The sequence below is a fragment of the Arctopsyche grandis genome, chromosome 8 (assembly GCF_051622035.1).
Source record: "Arctopsyche grandis isolate Sample6627 chromosome 8, ASM5162203v2, whole genome shotgun sequence".
In the NCBI taxonomy this organism is placed as follows: Eukaryota; Metazoa; Arthropoda; class Insecta; order Trichoptera; family Hydropsychidae; genus Arctopsyche; species Arctopsyche grandis.
The window spans coordinates 18,341,875-18,363,653 of NC_135362.1; the positions used below are offsets into that span (position 1 = coordinate 18,341,875).

General features: G+C 32.6%; 3 protein-coding genes across 3 annotated transcripts in view; 2 read left to right on the forward strand and 1 right to left on the reverse strand.

Annotated features, from left to right (window-relative positions):
- The first annotated feature begins 56 nt into the window (after positions 1 to 56).
- Positions 57 to 1,887, forward strand: LOC143916148 (ribosomal RNA-processing protein 7 homolog A). Its single transcript, XM_077437078.1, has 2 exons — positions 57 to 142; positions 536 to 1,887. The coding sequence occupies exons 1-2, from the start codon at positions 97 to 99 to the stop codon at positions 1,288 to 1,290; spliced, it is 801 nt and encodes a 266-aa protein (XP_077293204.1). The 5' UTR covers positions 57 to 96; the 3' UTR covers positions 1,291 to 1,887.
- On the reverse strand, positions 1,273 to 3,929 carry LOC143916147 (integrator complex subunit 15). Its single transcript, XM_077437077.1, has 6 exons — positions 3,772 to 3,929; positions 3,399 to 3,697; positions 3,068 to 3,325; positions 2,832 to 2,985; positions 2,477 to 2,760; positions 1,273 to 2,035 (listed from the first exon to the last, which is right to left on the reverse strand). The coding sequence occupies exons 1-6, from the start codon at positions 3,878 to 3,880 to the stop codon at positions 1,883 to 1,885; spliced, it is 1,257 nt and encodes a 418-aa protein (XP_077293203.1). The 5' UTR covers positions 3,881 to 3,929; the 3' UTR covers positions 1,273 to 1,882.
- An 8,682-nt stretch (positions 3,930 to 12,611) lies between these two features.
- Positions 12,612 to 21,779, forward strand: part of LOC143916150 (ras-related and estrogen-regulated growth inhibitor-like protein) — a 111,071-nt gene continuing 101,903 nt past the window's right edge. Inside the window, exons 1-2 of the mRNA XM_077437080.1 lie at positions 12,612 to 13,167; positions 19,459 to 19,758. Of these exons, the coding sequence (XP_077293206.1) occupies positions 19,698 to 19,758 (61 nt within the window). The 5' untranslated portion in view covers positions 12,612 to 13,167; positions 19,459 to 19,697. The remainder of the gene's footprint in view (positions 13,168 to 19,458; positions 19,759 to 21,779) is intronic.

Sequence of the window (21,779 nt, forward strand, 5' to 3'; positions counted from 1 at the left end):
ACTCTCATTATTCCACATTTTAAATTCTTAAAATTGATTGGCATGTGGTCACTTTTCGTGCTGTTATTACAACCGCGGCATGTCAAATCAGATGCAATGGTAGTTTTTGACGCAGCCATGTGGTCTGTGGACGGTTTTAAAGGTAATTATTTCATATATAAAAGCTCGTTATGTTTAGTGCTCTAATTTTTATTGACCTTTATGTCTGATTTACATTATAATTGTAATTTTTATGCTGCTTTCATAAAAAAAAAAACTTGTTAACATAACCTCTACAAAATTTTTATTCAGATTCATTGTACATGAAGTAAATACGAATTAAACTGTTTCGGAATTTTTTCTCTTTTACTTAAAATCTAAAAAATAATGAGAAAATCCTGGGTTTGCCATGTATTGTTTGTATTTGGTTTAAAATAAAGCTTTTTGTAAACTTAAACTTTTTTTCAAAAATGTAAATTTTGAAAGTAACAGTTTTTATGCGTGGTGTGTAGTTTCTTTTTTGGTATTATTTATTAATATGATGTTTATTTTACAGTTGTGAATCTCAAAGTCTCTCATGATAGTATTACGACACACACGTTATATGTGAAACAACATACCGTGAGGGAGCATAATGAACATAAGCCGAGTGATCGAACATTATTTATTCTTAATGTTCCTCCCTTCATAGATGAAACGTTTCTGAGGGACTTATTCAATAAAGCCGGAGAAATAGAACGGATACAACTATGCGATAAACCGACATCGGCAGAAATAGTAGAAACCACTTCTCTATTTTATAAAAAGCCGAAGGTTGGATATAAAGTAGCTTATGTAGTTTACAAAAAATCAGCAGGACTACAAAAAGCGTTACAAATCAGAGAATTAAAACCTGAAAACGATGTACCCAAATTGTGTAGTGGCGTTTTAAAATGGATTCACGAATATAATAATGGTATTCCAAATATGATAGAGTTAAAAACCAAAGTTGACACCTACATGGAAAATTATGATAAGGAAATTAAAAAGAAAATTGAAAACGAAAAAGCTTCTACAGAAGCTGACGACGAAGGATGGATTACTGTAACTAAACAGGGAAGAAAGCCTGGTTTTGAACGTAAAGAGAGTGTTACTAATAAAATTGCAGCTACAAAAAATTCAAAACAACAAAAGAAAGAACTTACAAACTTTTACACTTTCCAAATAAGAGAATCTAAAATGAATCATGTAATTGCTTTGAGACAGAAATTTGAAGAGGATAAAAAGAAAATTTTATTATTAAAACAATCTCGTCGTTTCAAACCGTTTTAATCACGACTCATATTGAATAAAAAATTATATTTAAGTGTAATTATTAAAAATTTGTAATTTATATACAAATAATATTTTAAACCATTTGATTATACTTTTATTGAATTTTACTATTACAAACATTCATTACTAAAATCTTTTTATCAGTATACAATATTTCTAAATCACTATCTTATAGACTTACTAACTAAATTTGAACATTTTGAAATCCAATATTTTACATAATTGCCAGGTTAGTCCTCTCACATATATTTGTCGTTATTTTACATATACGTATGTATAAAAACATAACCATAGTTGTAATCAATGTACCAGACATGATTACAACTATGTTTTTTTTTCTTTAGCGAGAGTAAATTTTCATTGTAGCTAAAATTAAAGTTCACACGATCTAACATATATATACATACATTTATGAATTAAAAAATGAAACAGTAGAAGTCAAATGCTGCTATGCAATCTAGCTTTAAAATCACCATTTCATATTCAGTTTTATTTAATATGCTTTTTATTTTCCAACAAGCTGCATCTTATGATGATGGTTAATCTGTATTTAATAAATAACTGAGAAACAAATATAAACATTTTAATATCAGTTTTGTTGTTGGTGAGTTTTTATTACTATTCTTAACATCCTATTTTCAGGTAATGTGTCTAATGTAGTCAGTAAATTTGATACATTTCCATAAATACATCCACTTGATAAGGCAATTTGAACAGCTTGAGATATTCTATTGAGACAAACCTATAAATAAAAAAGAAAAATATATTTTATTCGTTCATTTTTTCACTGATCAAAATGTACGAAAACAGCGGTGCGGTGCAAGCGCTCGACAATCACCAGACAGACTCAACGACAGATAAAATAGACGGCAGCTTTAAACGCAATTCTCGTTTTCTCGAATGATAGATTGCACATCAGATGACGAGTAACCTTTCGATATGCACAGATGCAATTATTAAATTCGATAAGTTCCGAATCTTGCCTTATTAAACTCGCCAGAAAGATCCAACTAATTTTAATAATTGCATCTGTGCACATCGAAAGGTTACTCGTCATCTGATGTGCAATCTATCATTCGAGAAAACGAGAATTGCGTTTAAAGCTGCCATCCAGTTTATCTGTCGTTCAGCCTGTCTGGTGATTGTCGAGCGCTTGCACCAAACCCATGAAAACAGAACTCACTTGTAACTTGGCATCTATGGAAATCATGTTTTCTGTTTTTTGTAATTGTGTTATTCTATGTAAGATGGGTGACACTATCTGTGCCAGGTTTTGAGCACTGACTGCCGTCAATGGACCCTGCAGTCTTCTACCTTCATACAAGCTTTGCAATACACCGAAGTGTAATTTTCCATATAAATCTAGTTCCGACTCATTTTCTAATTGAGTGTTCGGATTTTTTGAAACATCCACAGGTTTCTCTAATTTAATTTTTTTGAATGGAATTGCATCTATCATTTCACAATCTGTAAATAACGAAATTTATGTTACTATTCAGTTAAACAAAACGGCGCAAATTGAATATATTTTTATATACCTGTATTATCCGAGTCTAATATGTACAAAGGAGCTAATGCACACCACTGAATTAAACCAGTTAGAGGTGAAACCGCTGTCATTGGGATCCCTCCGCTGGGGAAAGCTGTCGAATTTAATTGAGTTGTGTGGCATATTTTGGGATCTGTGCAAACCTGAAACAAATGTTCAAAATTCAAATATAATAACAAAAAACAAGTTAATGAATATGGTTTCGCAAAAAATTTAATAAAATACCCAAGTAGTGATAATTTCCAATAGATTCCTAGGTGGTGGTGAAAATGATCCATCGGGACCTTCTTTCAAATGAATTTCAACTACAGCCGTCATAAAATTAGTAACAAAATGAGGCGCTATAGTAGGTAAGTTTTTCAGAATATCACTGTGATTTGGGTGAAGGATGAAATAGTCTCTAATGAGACTGCGAGCAAGCTGTAATGATGGATTTGAAGAACAACCAGTTTGTTGAAGCCACACACCAACTACGTTTAAAACCTGAAATACACACTGGTAAAATAAATGAATACCTAATGATATAAATGTATGAAGCGTAAAAAAAAGTACTAACGGGTGATAAAGACGCTGACAATGCCATACTAGCTAACTTGCATAGTACTTTGATTCTTTTACGTGCATCTGGACCACCGAATAATGATAAGAATATAGCGTTCCTTGCAGTTTCGTTTAGAGAGCCCGAGAAGTATTCACATAGGACATCGAGCACATGTAGTTCTTCCAGCGGATTTAAGGCAGTCGGTCTACGTGCGCCCCTTCGATCGCATTCGCAAAATATGAACTCTTTCATTAAATCATTAGCGAGTTCAATTTGCTTTGACGACGGTACACCTCGTCCCGCTATCAATTGTTCTAAAATACCAAAATTTTCAATACATGAGAAAAACAATGAAAATCTTGTGTCGACCTGTGTTTAATATACTAACCAATTCGAATTAGGGCTTCGGCAGCCCATAATGGAAATTTAAGCTGCCGCAAAGCAAATTTTGGTTCAGACATTGCAACAGCCAATACAGTACTGTACACGCTTGACATTTGACAGCTAGTTAGATTAGTATTGCCGCTATGCAAAATTAATAGTATTGCCAGTGCTACCAGTGCACAAATAACAACTGAAAGCTCGATGACGACTTTGAAAGTTAAATTTTTTTTAGATAAATATTAATTTTTGAATAAAAATAATATTTTTAGTATCTTAAACCCCCCCCCCCTCCCCTTAGACATGGAAGTTGTTATACTTTTTATTCTAGGATAGATAATAATAATCATAACAGTGTGAATTTATATTTAATTCTCGAAAGTGTAGACGTATGAGTGAATTTGACATTTGGAAACTGAGCGATTAATAAATAGATCAACAAGAAATTTACTTAGCTTCAAAATATTTCAAAAAAAGAACATTTTCATTTGATAGTGTTTGAATGAATGGATTTGGAACACCATTGGAGATGAAATAATTTTTAATTCTAAGCTAATATGGACATAAAAGTGAATCGACTTGATTAATTAATCTAGGATAGTAGGAAACTATTGAAGAAAATCGATTAATAAGCAAAGACTCATTAATCTTTTAAGAAATTTCGCTTTCAGTCGGCTCTAAATAAAATACTCCAATTTATTTTTACTTTATATATATACGTAGTAACTATAGATGAAGTTTTGTGATCGTGTGAAAATTCGAACTCGAGATTTTGACTGATTTGAACTCAGAATCGATCACTGATCCGTTTTCATGATCTACATATCAAAAATGTGTGTGTGTTTGTGTATTTTGGGGATTTTTTGAACACCGTGGACCGGAAATGGTACCTCCCCTTATAGGTATTCTCTTTTTTTTTAAGTTTTTGAATTCAATTATCTCCCAAACGGCTAATTGAATCGGATTGAAATTTTTTTACATGTAATAGAAATTATGAATTTTAGACCCAATATTTTTTCCTAAACCGGAAGTAGTACTTTTACTCTAGAGAATCGATGTTTTTTATGTTTTTCTCAGAAACCTATAAGTTTATAGAACTGAAATTTCATTACTAATTTTCTCAAACTTTTTTTTTTTTTTTCTTTTTTTTTCCACTATTTTTTTCAACCGCTTAAAGACGCGTGCTCTTTACGAAAAAAATTAAGTATTATTCTTGTATCAATGAGATGAAGATAAAAAAAAATTTAATAAACCGGAAGTGGGATTTTTTCCTCTTAGAAAGGTCAAAAATGTTGTGGCCACTATTCTGTCCACACCCCTGAACGTATCAAGCTGAAATTCTATATTTGTATTCTTTATGTACTAACTTAGAGTTGATAAGGTTTTGGTAAGAATTTGTAAACCGGAAGTAGTATTTTTTTTAAAACAATATTTCATTATTTTATTTGACCTTTTAAATTATTTTAATTTTCTTGATATTTATTGTGTATATACTGATAGTGATTTTAAATTATAAAAATTTGAACAAAATCCAACAACTGGAAGTAGAACTTTTGTCTTGTGCAAGTTTCCATACATTTCCTCTCAATTTGTATCGAAAATGCTATCATAGCTATTAGTATTTCGTAATGCTGCCGGTATGTGTGAACGGGTCTGTACGGTTCAATATTAATTTTTTTTTTGACCTTCTTGTATTCCTCAAATACATAGTTTAAGTCATGGGTTGGTCACATCCGAATTTCTTTTTGTATGAAATGATGCAAAGTTTTAAGCAGTGGCTCTTTTAAGAAAATTAAATGACCTTGAATTTATTTTTTATTTTTTAAACATTAGCAAAATAAGAATAGCCTTGTAATAATGGGTTCTACTGAATTGGATACCACTCATAGAAAATGATTTTCACGTGGCATGTGGCAACTTTTCAATCCTAAATTGTAGGTTTTCGGATACATGAGTTAAAAAAAATCGCTACTGCTATTTACAGCAATCGTGTTACACAATGTATTCACTAAAACTCGAATACACAAAATATATGTTGATTATTGTTATGATTGATCCGTCAGATCGGTATTTGCGACAACTACACTCTTGTGGCTTGAAAATCGTTCTCGCACTCGAGAAAGTTGATTGAAACCGGGAAAGATGACCCGACCGTTTCTTAGTGATGAACTTAAACTTTTCCACACTGTAATTAAATACGTAAGGAATTAACTAAAATCACATTGATGATCGTATCGACGGGCTTTACGTAATAAGTGTTCGTCTCGATTCGACAGGTTCTGCGCAACGCATCACCATTTGTCAGGGTAGGGATGTCCACAGTGGATGGCATCTTAACATCAATTAAATTATAATACATTATCGTTCTCGGAGTAAGGAGAGGGATAGTAATAATAGACACTCTAGCTGAAGATCAGTTAGGATTGTTTATTTTGACCAGTTGGGTTAATGGGACCAACTTATTTAATATGATTCATCGAATTCCTCTATCATACTCATGTAGAGTAAAAGTCATTTATGCAAGTAGATCATAGTTGTTTGAATGAATGTTTATAAGTTGCATGAATGTTTATGATGTCGCTATTTACGAAATCACCAACGTTCAATGGGGTTGCACCTCTAGTCCATTGCTCAGAGTACCTCCTATGATTCTCCTGTACGAATGAATTCTATTATACGCACTTGGTATTCAAAATTAAATCTAAAAGGGGTGATATTATCTTAATATGAAACCTTTTTAGATGTTCCCATATTGAAATGTAAGTGAAAACGGATGGTACGGTGCGCCCCTACAAAATAAAAGTGGTATCCATATGTGATTTACTAAATAGTTTTACCAGTTTTATGGTAAGTGGAGAAAGAGGGGATATCAGTGTATAGAACTGGTTAAAAGCCTTACATACATAGGTTACTTTATGGCCAGCCCTGGGTTAAGACATCTCACATCAACGTGCCGAGATCTAAATATCCCGAGCATATGAGAAAAGTTTAATAAATCGGCAATTAAAAGCCTGGCGCTATCCACTTTTCCTTTTTCATACCTTGGCAGATTAAATCGCGCTCGTCGTGAAATGTGTTGATCGCCTTAACGAGATGAAATCTTCGGCGTATTCAAAATATTCCTTTTAAATTATTTATTCATTTTTAACTCGGGTAATTACATAATATAAGCACTCATCAAAAATTTTAAAATTAGATTAATATTATTTTAACAACAAAAGTAGTTAGTTAGTTTACTTTATTTAGGACGGAGAAGTGTTTTTTTTTTCAGATCAATAATGTAAATCAACCAAGATTGATTTTTCGGATCAAAATTAAAACTGGTTTATAAACAAAATCAAAAGCAAACTTTCCAGACTATCCTTTGGGATAAAACTTATATTGAACCTGGAGAACCATCGAAGTTCTCCGACGAAGGGGTGTTAATTAATAACTGATAAAGTGTCTGGTGTTGGCGCCGTGCCTATCTTTCCATCATCACGCTGACGAGTCCACTTCAAGAGTTCATCTTCGGTTACTTCCTCTCATAGAGGTGAGGGTTCTTGTCAAACAAAAAAAAGTTCACCTCCTCAATAAACATCGCTTTTCCAGTAACGAGAGTTTCTGGTTATTTTCATTTCGATAATTGGAACGAGATTATGAATTGCTTGCTTCGTGAGAAAGTTGAAATGATTAATATTATACCACAAAAAAAAAATATATTTTAAATATTGGAATTTTTTTGTATACAAAAATTATATTCACAAATCAAAAAAAAATAGTAATGTACGTTAATCTATAGTTATTAATTGACATGTCAATTAAGTAACATCTAAAGAAATTACATTATACCTATATTATACGCATATACGTATGTACCTATGTATGTATATATACATATACTAAGGTGACCATTCGTACTGATTTTACCAATACAGTACTGGTTTTTTGGGTAAATATATGTTCTGCTAAGTCGTGAGACAAAACCAGTACACTTATTTTTTATGTAATAGAACTTTGTTTATCTAGTAGTATCTAATAGGTAGTTTTAAATAAACAAAGCCTTCACCAAAAATAATATCACCTACAAAAATATTGGCAAATTATTCGAATGTTGTATTCGTTTACCCGAAACAAAGGTTTGCCGAGAGATATTTTTTTCGATGAACATTGTGTGGTCCAAAGATAAAATGAAATTGAATGTTTGAAGCTTTTAATATGTTTGCCAATCACTTGGTATAATTTTTAACTAGTCCCGTGTAGAATTTTATAAGAGCATTCAAGAAAATCAATTCATTTTTTTATAAACGTGTGTCCACGATTCTTTAATGTTAGTTTTAAATTGAAGTATTGAGAAATATACTTTTCGAAAAAATGTTCTGGTTTTGAAGTTGGAAAAAATGGTCACCTTACCATATTTACGTATAATGAAAGCTGCAGGAGGGCGTATTCCATTTAAAATTTCTAACTAAGTAATTTTGTAAGAATTTTAAGATTGGGGATTAATATACATATGTATACATATGTGAAATATAAATTTATTTTGAGAAATCTTTTTCAGTACTATTTTATGGAAATAAAATAAATAATTCAATATGTTATACATATATCTTTCTATAGTACAGTTCAGAGCCTATAAATAAGTGAAAAATAATTGCAAAAATGGCGTAATTTTTATTAATGTAGTTTCTACAAAGGAATGTTACCGGAATTGAGTCGTTTAAACGATTAAAGGTTTAATTAACTTTTACGCGCCGACTTAACACTTGCTGTGCACGATGAGTAATTAACTTATTTTTTCTCGAGCCGAGAAAATATATAAAAGACGAAGAGAAAATGAAAATATCACAGTCAAAACACTCCCGTCCAATATATTAAATCGGTAATTGATTTGTTCGTTTTGTGATTACATGGACGTGATCTGAATATAACGACGCTTAATTTTACTGATGAAAGTTCACTGAAAATAGCCAATGTGTTTCCAGTCCCATCATCTTGAATGGCGTAATCAATGAAATTTAGCATTTTAATTATTTTTTGCACGCCGACCTAGACGCATTCGTTCGATTCGAAAGTGTGTAAAAATATTATTAATACTGTGTCGCGTATATAGACAACTTTGCAACTCATGTAGCATCTACGGGTCATCACAACAATATTCATCTTGAACTCATTAAAGGCTTTTTTTTCTCATCTTCTTCTGCAATCTCAACGGTTCATCTAACAAAAGGCATGCCGTGCCGGTGGGTTAATGCGAAATTCATCCGATTGTTTCGAACCATTCCCGTTTCGTATTGGGGACACGATTTCTAAATTGGCGATACCATTGTTTTCATTTGAACATATTTTTTTTATAACATAGAATTTTTAGATATTATTCAATTTTTAAAATTTACAAAATTAATTGAAACCTGCATATTCATAATTGGGTTGCCGTTTGCATTTTTTTTTATTTAATTAACGTATCATGTACATACATTTAAAAATACTCTCCACTGCCCAGTAAGTGAATTGTATAGATGTTCGTGATGTAGCGTAATCTCAATAGAAAATTTCAAGGAATTGCTGCAATATCCGCATTGTGATTTCAAATATGATTATATGAATCGATAAATTTATATTGAATTTTCCAGAATAAGACAAAGTATTTATGATAATATTGAATTCAATCTACTTGAAATTAGAACAAAAGCCGGCAGAAAGGCGCAGAAGACTAGACATGTGACTAGGGGCGCTCTCATTTTTCCTTTTCTGATTGAAAAAAAAATTGGCTTTCTTTGAACTTGTAAAAAAAATTATATTCAACCTAAGTTTTCTACTCGAAGTAACAATAAAGACTGTAAAATAATAAAATTTACGAGGAACGCAGGAAGTCGACTGTCAAATATCAATGACTCACGAATAAAACTTTTATAGTAATAAACTTTCGTCGGCACAAATGGTAACTTGGAATTTTATTTTAATAAAACACTGCTGAAACATATATGTACAATATGTACATACGGGTCCACCTCACGGGGTCGAAAGTGAAGCGCCCGAAAACGCAAATATCGGAAGGCGAAGATCGAAAATCGAAAGATCTTAAGTCGAAAGATAAAAAAAGGGTCTCTCCCCCCGTCGTACATACTCACTTAATTTGCGCGAGCAGGATACCACAGGAACAAGAGGAACAGGCTTTTCCTCCCGTATTCTGCGCGCGCGCATTAAACAAGGCTGTATGACAAAAAGAGAGATAATTTCACCGCATGCCACTCATATATATTATATATACATAGTACTGTTTACCATGCAACCTTTTTTTGATCTATTAATCCATATGATGAACATGCAAAATTTTGTAGACTCAAAGACGATATGTAGGTATCAAAGTCAATACTCAAACAATGAGGTCAATGGGATTCGTTGAGTCTACGCAAAGTCTAAAAAGGAGAAATAGTAATTGACGTTAATTTTACGGTGTCAAAAACTGAGCCAAGTCAATTGGTCATTTTAATAGACCAGTCAACCAAGATGGACGTTTTTATTGAGCGTCGTGTGCGGTGCTTATCAACGCAAAGCCGTGAAATTATTTTAACATATGAATCAAAACTGTCATTCAACTTGCGTATACCATCAAACTGATGTCAGTGTGCATTTTGCATATCGAAAATTTTGGTTATACATACATACATTCAAAATCCAACGAGCGAATAAGCTCATGCGGGGATTACATGATACGGTATGACCCATAAATCATCGACGTCGACTCGTTACAAAGAAAATGTGGAATTAATTGAGATTTAATTCGAATTAACAGCGGACCCGGCTCCTTGTTGGAAATTCGCAGTGCGCCGTTGCAACCAGATTGCATTTAACGTGATTAGTTGCAGTCAGTCACAATTAATGCGTTTAATAATTACGTGCGACGTTTAGAATCGTGGCAACGGGCGTAAAGATACATATCTGCGTGGTGCAATTTTTATTTTGATATCTATCGCCATTGAAGTGTGTGTACGTGTAATGTAAAACAGGAAGATTTGAAAGAGAAGAAACGCCTGGCGCCACATTGCGGTTTCTTCATGTATGTATGTACCTACATATAATATTTCACAATTATACCTCATCATCATTCGTATAATAACAATAGATTAATCATAAATGTAAAGCAATATAAACGTGATTAAACTTGGAACATATGTACTGTCTTGAACTTATCATTATTAGCAAATATGATCATATACCTATGTACATACATACAGACATATAAAATCAGTAAAATGATAAGAAAATTGTGAAAGCACTATATGGCTATAGTGCCTGAAATATTATTTTTAATAAATTACATTATTCAATTGAAAACATGGCCAGCTCGTAAATTAAACAGGTTTTTTATTCATGGTTAATACACATAAATACGCATATACATATGTATGTATATATAACGTGAGTGGGATTAAGAAAATATATAGCAAAATTCAATATTTAACCTCCAGAACTTTTTTTTTATTTTCAATGATAAAGTCAATCGTTTAAAAAAAGTAACATTTTATTTTAAAAATAATAATCTAATTTATCCGAAACCACAATATTCAGAGACATCATTACAAAAACTGTTGTGAAAATCACACGTAAATATGTCTTATTTTGGTACAAGTACAATTACTATTCATATATACCTATATGTATATAAAAATAAAATATAATTATTATATGTAATTAGAACTCATCATATGGGAAAAGATCAAGTTTTCGACTGAAAAATACCCGGACCGAAGTAAATTCATACAATATGTTTAAATGTTACGATTGCTAAAATGAAAATATTAGGACTGCCGTATAACGAATATTCGTTTACAATCACCAACTGTTTTGTACAATTTTCTTTGAAAATATCTTCGGAATTAAAATCTTTTATTACGGTAATTTACAGGATTTCATACATTTTTTTAGATAATTTATATATTTTACAGTCCAAGTGTATTTTCAGTTGTAATATATTCCAAATAATATTTTTAAAAACAAACTAGATGTCTTTCTTAAATTTAAAGCTCTTTTTATTCCAATATCTTTTCTTCATTTTCGTTTGCTTTTAGTTATTAAGTTACCGTTTCAGATATTTAATTTTTTTTCTTTTGGTATTTTCTTTTATTTTGTATTTTGTATTCATGTTTACTTTTTCTTTTTCATTGTTATGAACAATTTCTGAAATTATGAAAAAAATTTCATTGTTATGAACAATTTCTGAAATTATGAATAAAATTTCATTGCTACGTATAATCTGCGCGCGCACATTAATACGGGAGGAAAAGCCTGTTCCTCTTGTTCCTGTTGTATCCTGCTCGCGCAAATTAAGTGAGTATGTACGTGAGTATGTGCCGTTTACCATGCACCCGTTTTTTTTGATCTTTCGACTTAAGATCTTTCGATTTTCGATCTTTGCCTTCCGATATTTGTGTTTTCTGTAATTTAACATTCTGGCTCGTCACGGAGACCGGGGGAAACCTACATATAATGGTAAAAATTAAATTAAATTAAAAACAAACTTACCTATATTTTGCTATCATGATTATTATTTGTTATTAGATAACGTCATGGATTCTACCACCCAAACCTTAGATTAAACCATACTTACATACAAAGTCTTTTTCGAAATTATGTATTAGATTACGAAAGATCATTTATGCGAGCGAAACTTTTTCATGTCGTTGCTTCAAGTATATACGTTTAGGAAGATATATTTCATATGAAAAAGAATAATAATTTTCTTATACATACACACTTAAAAAGAGTTTTACGTTTTGTAAAATGATGCGCTAGGTGTGCATGTACATATTATGGCATTATGGATGCATATTATGGCGTTATGGTCGCGATGCGTGACGTTAAATCAGTGATAAGATGGCCGTTATCGTGCAGTTTTCGTTTGATATATATAATTTGTTTGGCACCTTTTCCGCTAAAACTGAAGCGTGCAACGCGTTCTGATCAGTATGCCTTCGGCATTCGTACGACGAGGTTGTGGTGTTTGTGTTCGTCTGCTCTCCACTGCATACAGTTCGCGGAGTTCGACAACTATCTGTCACTATCGTTCACAACACCGTGTAACCAATGCGTAACGTCACATAATACAAACATCTCAAAATCCAATGCGACCAATACTCTGAAAAATTACCATAATATTTTTTTGCGATATTTAATTATCTAGCTTCGCCACGTCTGCGGTGCGCGGTTTCTGCATTATTTGCAAGTAATTTTTCACGAACAAATATTTGCAACGATCCCGCGTCCATTTGTATAAACAAGAAAATATATACTTAAAGTGTTTCAACTTCAAATGCCTTCGTATCTTCCGATTGGGTCGTAAACGCTCGTGCTACTATAAAATTATATTAATTGTGCAATGATCAGTGCTTCGTCGCATTTCTATGCATCGAGTAAATTTACGGTGAGTTTGTTTTAAGGGTTTTTTCAATTATAATTTTTAATTATAAGTTTTTTAATTATAATATGTGAATTTGAATGAAATAAAAAAAAAACACAAAATAAATGACATTCATTTGTTTTTACGTAGCCATTTTTATTCGTGAAAAGCGTCAGTTCTGATGGTGAAAAACACTGAAAAATGGGAATTAATAAATTGTACGTTTTATTTAATGTCAACATTACATCTATCAAAATTATAGCACATAATGTTATCTGTAGAGTTTAGAAATATTAAGTGCTTACTTTTATTGGTTGGATTTTCATTTTCGTTATATTATTATTATTAATGAGTTTTTATTTTAAAATACGTCGAAACTTGACTCATTGGTTTCAAAATCAAAGGAGCATGTACATATTATCTGTTCAGTTTATCTTTCATACAATGAAAAATTATCTACTTATGTATAATGTGATATCTATAATTAATTCTAAGAATAGTTCTAAGATTGGTTTCTCAATTTCGTTCATACCAGAGAAAACTTATTGAGACGGTGTCGGTATGATATTTATGTCATTAAGACGGTAATATGGCATATGTACATACATACATACATGTGTACATATTTATATATACGTGTCCTTTTTCGCTATGAAAATATCTGATTACAACTTTTTTTTAATTATCCCGATTTAAGCAATATTGTAAGGTCCTTGAAAAAATGCGTTTTCTTTTAATTTCGGGGTTATAAGCCATTTTTTTATTTATTTAATCTTAAACTGATGATTAACTGACCTCTACACATTCATCATCATCATTTACAGTCATTCACCATACACTGCTGGATGAAGACCTCTCCAACACGCATCTATTCGTCTCAGTTTTGTGCAACTCTCATCAATCTCACCCCACACATTTTTCTAATTTCTTCCACTCATTTTCCTTGTGCCATTCTTTTCACCCTTCTACATTGTCTCGGGTACCATTCCAGCACTTCCTTTGTCCATCTTTCGTCCATTCTTCTAACTGCGTGACCCGCTCATTGCAATTTCAATATTTTCACTCTCTTCACTATAAATCCACTACCCTTATCATATTTCTCACCCACGTATTCTGTTTCCTACATCTAATCTTTATGCCGAGCATAGAATAGAGCGTTCGATACTTCTTTGAGTGAATTGGACTTTGTTTAAAATTTTGGCTTTGAATGTCCAAGATTTACATCTATGATCCACTTGTATTGCGAAAATTAATTGTAGATTTTTAAACGAAATACGTATAATTGCTTTAATTAAGCATTCAATAATAATGAAGATTACAATGTGATCATTATTTAAAAATCGGAAACAAACAATTTTCTAAACACTGGTAACAAAATTAAAAAAAAAGAAGCGTTGAATAATGATAGATATGGTATATATGTATGTACGTATGCATGTACACATTTATTACTAAGAAAACTGATCAAAGAAAATAAATTTAAAGAAAGAAATAGGAACAATACGAGGGGGAATATTGTTAATATATGTACATATGTAAGAGCAAGATATACATACATACATATATAATAAGGAATTACAGGAATAATTGGTAGAACAGGGATTAATGTGAAATAATAAAAAATTACGGGGGGGGGGGTGGGGGTCTGATTTAACATTGGAATATGATCTTACTTAAAAAATAAGGACTATCAATTATTTAATAACATTAGCTTAAACAAAAAATATAAAATTTCCTCCTAGGTTATAAGGAAACAAAACGATCATTGTGAAGAAAATTGCAGTAGGAATGTATTTTTTTATTTATGCGTTCTAAATTATTAACATATATGTACATATGTATCTACGTGATTAGAAAGGATTCCAAACAGTACTAGCAAATTCCAGATAACTTTTTTACAAATTAATTTAAAATCAAGGCAAGTCCTATGGGTTTTAAAGGGCTTGGATAGTCTAAAAATGTAATTTATCTCCAACGTAATGGCAGACGATACATTTACGTATATTGATGACCAAAATGAGCAATATGGCAAGGTATGAAAACGATCGGATAAGAGATAAAAAGTCCTCTGAATTGTAATAGTAAGTGAAACGTAAAGGGGGTTTGTACAAATAAAACCCAAATTCCTATATGCCTTGCTTTGTGTTATACATTTGTGTTATGATTTCATTTTTTTTATGATATTTTATACAAATCATTTAATCGTTCCGTACAATTTTAGAATTATTTTTAGGAAATACGAGTTGTTATTATTTTTTTTGTGAAGAATGGAATGGGTTTTGAATCTTTTTATTTGCTGTAGATTTAGTCAATGTGATAACTGTTCGTGCACTTCTTATAGCCAAAGTATCATCTGTAATGCGGTCAGTCGGAAAGTCATTTGTTGATTTTATGTATTTAGTTCATTTAGCATTTTCCTACGAAATCTGTGAAACGTACCTAACGGTAATAACATTTATTGGGTTGTGAACCCTTATAAGGGCACTTGTTCTATAGGTCCTGTCACGTTTGCCCCGTTGTTGCCACCATCCAGAAGGGACGCCATATGAATAATTTATCTTTGTGGGACACACGGTGGCACGCGTTTGTTTGGGCTCGTGTCACGCACCTCACGCCAATGTGACACAATTAGCTACATAATTGCACCTACTGTTGTGATAGCCCGCGCGTGATGTGGAAACTAAGCACATTCACCCATTCATACTCACCAATGTCTATATTTTGTAGGTGTCGATCCGATCGTCTGCGATGGTGCCTTTCTGTCGAATTCCGATTTCGTATCATTCCGATCTAATCGCACGGTGTTCTTGTCGTATTTTCGTCTCGGTAAAATATACGAGGCTGTCAGTTGAATAACAATAGTTGTAATATGATTTATTGCTACCTTTTAGCAGCAAAGACGAGAGTGAAAATTTCATAACAAATTAGTTTTTCGTGTTGCATAAAACGATCAAGTCATTTGCACGCACGCCCCGCCCCCTGGAGAAAGTCCTGCCACGATACTAAAACCTCCTTTGATATCTTGATTCCAGTGCAATATACAATGCAATGCAAACACGAAAAAAAATACACCGAAAAAGTAATAAATTACGAATTATTATAGACATATTTTGCAAGCCGCCTTCGCTAATTTATAAAGCGAGATTAAAATCTATATGTATATATATATATTTAAAATTTAATACATTATTTTACATGTTAACGAACGCAGGCATTGTCTGTGTCTGTTCAGTTTTATTGTTTCATTTTGTCACTGGCAATATTCGAGGCCCGATAGTGATTGTACGACCGGACAAAAGATACTTTCTCGTTGGAGCGTGATGATGATAATGATTATGAATTATTAGAACTATCTTGGATCTGGTATTTGTGTTTGTTCAGTGAACGCTACTGTTCTCGCTCGTTTTTGTTTCCCGGAACGATATTTGCGTGCTGTGCATGTTTTAATTCTATCCTCTTACTGTACAAAACAAATAGCAAAATTTGTTCAAATATCAGATATAATTTTTGTTCAAATAGCATAAAATATGAAATATCACTGAATCTTTTCCAATAATTATAATATTAAAAACATCTTAACAAAAATAAAGAATTTTTCTAGAAGTAGCAAAGAATTGATTTTAAATAAATACATATATGATAAAAGTGTTGGTAGATACTAAAAAAAAATATAAAAAGATTTTTGTATATGTATGTATAATCGGTGCATATTTAAGAAGATTTAGTCAATATTTTACGGTTTTTTTCACCCGATATAAATTATTATCATGAAAAAAGTTTTTTCATTTCCCATCAGATTTGGGATACTGATTCTTACTTTAGAATGATTTGACTGAAGAACTAGAAATTTAATCCTATTTTGCTTTGTAATAAGAGCCGAGGTATTGTCGAAGTAAATATGTACATATGCATGTACGTGTCGGTATGTGTATAAGGTATGTACATACATACATATATGCATGTATATGTGTATATATGTATATCGAAAGTGAAAATTGTGTGAAGAGGTCGAATCTTAATGCTCTAGTATGGTTAACTCATTTCGACACAAGGAACGTACCGTTTGGAATATTTACACTCCAATAAAATGAAAATGGAGAAAAAGAAAAAAGCCAGACGCAGTAATAAAATTCAATCGTGTGAAAGTATCAATAAATCAAAAAGCGCTATTGAATTTATTGCGGTCGCTCGGATCCTTTAAAACTGTGATCCTTTTCAAAAAAGACCACTTTTTTATTTGCATGATAATGGAACGCGACTTACAGAACCAGAAATCGAAGATAACTCGTAAATAAGTATAATAACAATAAAACATTGAATACCGTGACGTGAAATAGCAATGAGCACGAGAGGAAGATACATATATTGTATCTTCAAAGTGTTATATGAGCCCTTTTTATTAGCGTTTATTATCGTCTTCGTGTGATCAAATCCACCAGAAAGACTTTAAATTTCAAGAAATCAAATTGCGGATTAAAAAATACAAACGAAAGAATGCGGCCGTGGATCGATGCTAAAATTAAGTCATAAACTGATTTATATATGTACATGTGTTCTTTTAAGTTTATATTATATTACACAACTTCAGAGTGCTACTTCGTAACCGACTTTCTTCCTTTCAATATGTACATTTTTTTTTCGAGGCGGATGAATTCCACGTGAACTTACGAATGACCCCCCTCTCAATATAATTCGTTGAAATTTGTGAGAAATGCTCCGATTGCCCTTACTTTAGTTGCCCGCTAATGGTTAGACGGAATCGTTTTATTGGTTGTCCATCATTCACGATGAGTAACCTTTTATGTAACTTTTATTTTCGGAAAAATGTTCAAAGATAAGGTGAACGTGAAGGGGAGAAAGTGAACGCAATAAAACCACCATGCACTAAAACGAACGATCATATTGCGCGCTTAGGAAAGCTCTTTGCGCGCTCATATGGCGACCGATTGTAAATAAAAATGCTCAATTGGTGAAACCGAAGGGGTTATCATCTCTCTCCGACTTCGTGTGTTTCCGAATCTGATGAAAGCGTCTCGTCGGTCGTGACCGATGCGGCGGAAACGCTCGTAGCATTTTCCGCCATCTTTGCCAGTTTTTCCTTCGATTCGAGCGTTTTTGCGTAACGGCGCGCGCGCTCCGACGAAAGCTCTCCGAAGAGAGCTTTTGTTAAGCTCTCTTGCCACGTCTCGGGTAGGAAACTCGCAATCAACTTTCACGGGGTTCAATCCGATTACGGAGGTGTCGAAATTATTACGAACGGATGATATTTTTACGTGTCTCTCGCCCACTCGCCCCGGTGAGTAATGGCGATCCAGGAATTCGTAAGTCGTTCGCTCGCGTGTGCTTTCTTTCCTCGCGAATTTTTCGCTTTTCTTTTGTCCGAGACGGGTCTTCCGATATATGTATGTACACGCCCACGAGGACCTCGACCTTCGCGTCTCGCAGTCTCCGAAGATTCATCTTCGCTTTATGGCCGTTTTCGATTGAACTTTGCTGACACTGTGTGTACGTATGTTTTTATGTATGTATGTATGTATGCATGCGTGCCTATTGTCGGGGTGTTCAATTTAAAAACGATTATGTAAACAATGAACGTTGGTCGTTTGCAGTGATTTCTCATTATATTGTTTCCGATGGATGCACTCTCAATTGAAAATATTGCATTGCAAAGGTTGATTTTAAATTAAACGGCGACCTTATGGGCCGCTTTAAAGTACAAGAAAATTCTTCGTGATGCTGCGCGAAGGTCTCGTGTTCTTTTCCGGAATTTATTTAAAACGACTTGTAAAGACGTTTATATTACACGCCGTATTTACATATTATATATAGAAATGATTGTCGCTATATTCAAAATACTATGAGTAAATGTAGTTATTAAAAGTTTGGGAAGGGTGGCATTTTTTTTTAAATAAAAAGGGAAATAGTTTTATTCCCATACTGAAATATCAGAGCAAATTCATATGTGGCTGCTAATTTTATGTACATAATATGTATTATATTAAATGTACTCCTATAATATCATACAAATAAAACTGTCAAGTGAAACTACTTACATAGTTTTGATATGTATGTACATATATGCATGCTTACTTCAATTATATCTACTTTTGATTTAATTTATTGGGAATTAATTGACTCTGATAAGGAAAAACCCTTCATTTGGGTTTTAGAACTTATCAATGCAATGTCTACAAAATAGTCATTCGTTAACATGTAAATTGATTTTTGTTCTTGTACAAAATATGAAACTATTTAATTGTTTCTAAGTATCATAAATGCATGTTTATTTTATTTTTTATTTTTTTTTACTTTCAGGTGTTTCTCGGATTTGGTAGCTTCAGTGAAAATGTCGTCAACATTTGAGCGTTGGTCGTGGCGTTTTTTGACAATCTCGTCGAAGCCAAAGATCACCAACGACAACAACGAAGACCGATAACCATAACAAAAATCGTGACTCAGACAATAACTCCTAATTGGCTCCGAATAACAGTAAACGTCACATAGTTTTTGGCTTGTGCAATTATTGTGATTGTGCGTCATTGCCCTCAGAAGAGATGACGAACATCAGCCGCATCAGGGTCGTGGTTTTGGGGGGGCGCAGAGTCGGCAAGTCTGGTCAGTCTTTTTTTAATGCTTTTTTTTCATGTTTTTATTTTTTGTGTTATTTTCGTCGCAATCATCCCCGAGGAGCGAGCAGGTGGTGCTCTCGTTCCTCGAAGATCGATCAACGTCAACCCTTTATCTCGAGGCTGAGACTTGTCCTCTTAATTAAATATATTGTATGTAATATAGTCGATAAATTTTCGACGTTGAAATATCTCCATCACCATCGAACACTTAAAAATTACGTATCACAGAAGGTCGCGTTATGTAAGTACCTGGTATTTATACTCGTTGGTTACGTTTATAATTAGGGATGATTCTGGAAAATATAAAAAAAATATATAACAGCCTAAGCTACTCGGTCATATACCTATCCTAAGAATACACATCGGCTCTTTGACCACAATGATTGTACACAATTTTAGGGCAAAGGAAAAAAACGATTCCTTTGTGTCACATTTTTTACAGCATCTTTCATGTCATGCCGCACTCACATCCGCGGCGGGATACCATTGACGAGAACCCGATGAACCGATTTTGAAAATTATGTTCATATGTGATCGATTTGTTTGCAAAATTTTGGATGGTTTTTGTATCTTTCAATGTGTTCGGAAACTACGTATGTATTGTATGTACATACATAAGTACAGTATTTTGTCAAATTTTACGCACATTTTAAAACGGAGTAAGCGTCTTTGATATTGGTACTTATGTGGTTGTTTATATGTAATACATATTTTTAATATCATGGTCCTGCATATTGTGACAATTCTTGATAAAATAAATTGAACAAATAGAGTTACTTAAAGGAAAAGGCTGTTTACCACTTAATTTCTTATTAATAACATATATTATATGTATGTGTACATATGCATACAATGCGATATTTTATTTTTATTTTTTACATACATACATACATATGTGCTCTAACAAGAAATACCACAAGGTGACTCATATGGTTATATTAATTTTTGTACATTTTTCAAACATAATAGTACATAATAGAATACAAATAGGATAAATCTATGGAAAATCAATAATTTTTTTATACACAGCAAATTTGTGAGAAATACATTATGTAGGAAGTAGCATTTATAAGATTCAACAAATTTGAGATGCTAATAACTCGATATTGCGAGAGACTGAGGTCACAACGATTATGTTAGAAACGTCACAATAATTACCCGAACAGGAGACGGTCGATGTGTGTTTTTTTAGTAACCGCATCTCGCCAGCAGCGTATTTAGTCGGAACTTGAACCTACGACCTATCTACTGGTATTAAATAGCTCTATCAGTGCACTAAGCTGTAGCGAAATAAAGATATTAATTTTAATTTTCAAAATCGGTGAGAGCTTAGTAGCTCTCAAAGGTGATGGTTTTGTATTAGTAATAAAAGTTTGGTGTGATTGGAATAGTTCTATTAAAATTAGAATAAATATAATAAATTTAACTGAAACTTGAGTAGAGCATTATCATTAAATTGAATTGAACATAATTAAAATTTATATAAATAAAAATTGTATAATATTTGTGTTATCAAACAAACAAGACGTATTTTTGGACTACACTATTTTGTTTTTATGTACTTACCTTTGCTTTTTTAAAAGTTTTTTATAATCTGTAAATCTTCTCATGAGATTTTTCTTCGCGATGTCGCGATTGTGAAATTGATCGCTTTTGTGTTGTCATCGCCGTGTTGACGCATCGCCCGTGACACATTTCCATGTAAGGGCTCCTAACCGCGGATTACTTTTCAATCGGATCGATTTCTTTTCGATCAATTTGGATAACTGTGTCGAAGTTACGCATCGCGCGTTTACGTGTCGACTTTTTGTTTTGGGAGACGACACTCGTAAAATATCCAAAGATCAAAATTGTGGTTTCGGCGATCGATGCTCACCCCCGAGATCTTCTTCGTTTATGTAACGTTGAAATATTTTTATTCGTTTTTTATTGATTTTTTTTCGGTTCATTTCTTTCGGCGGACCTTGGTATTGAAAATATGCAATGCCCGAAGGTGAAATTGTTGCC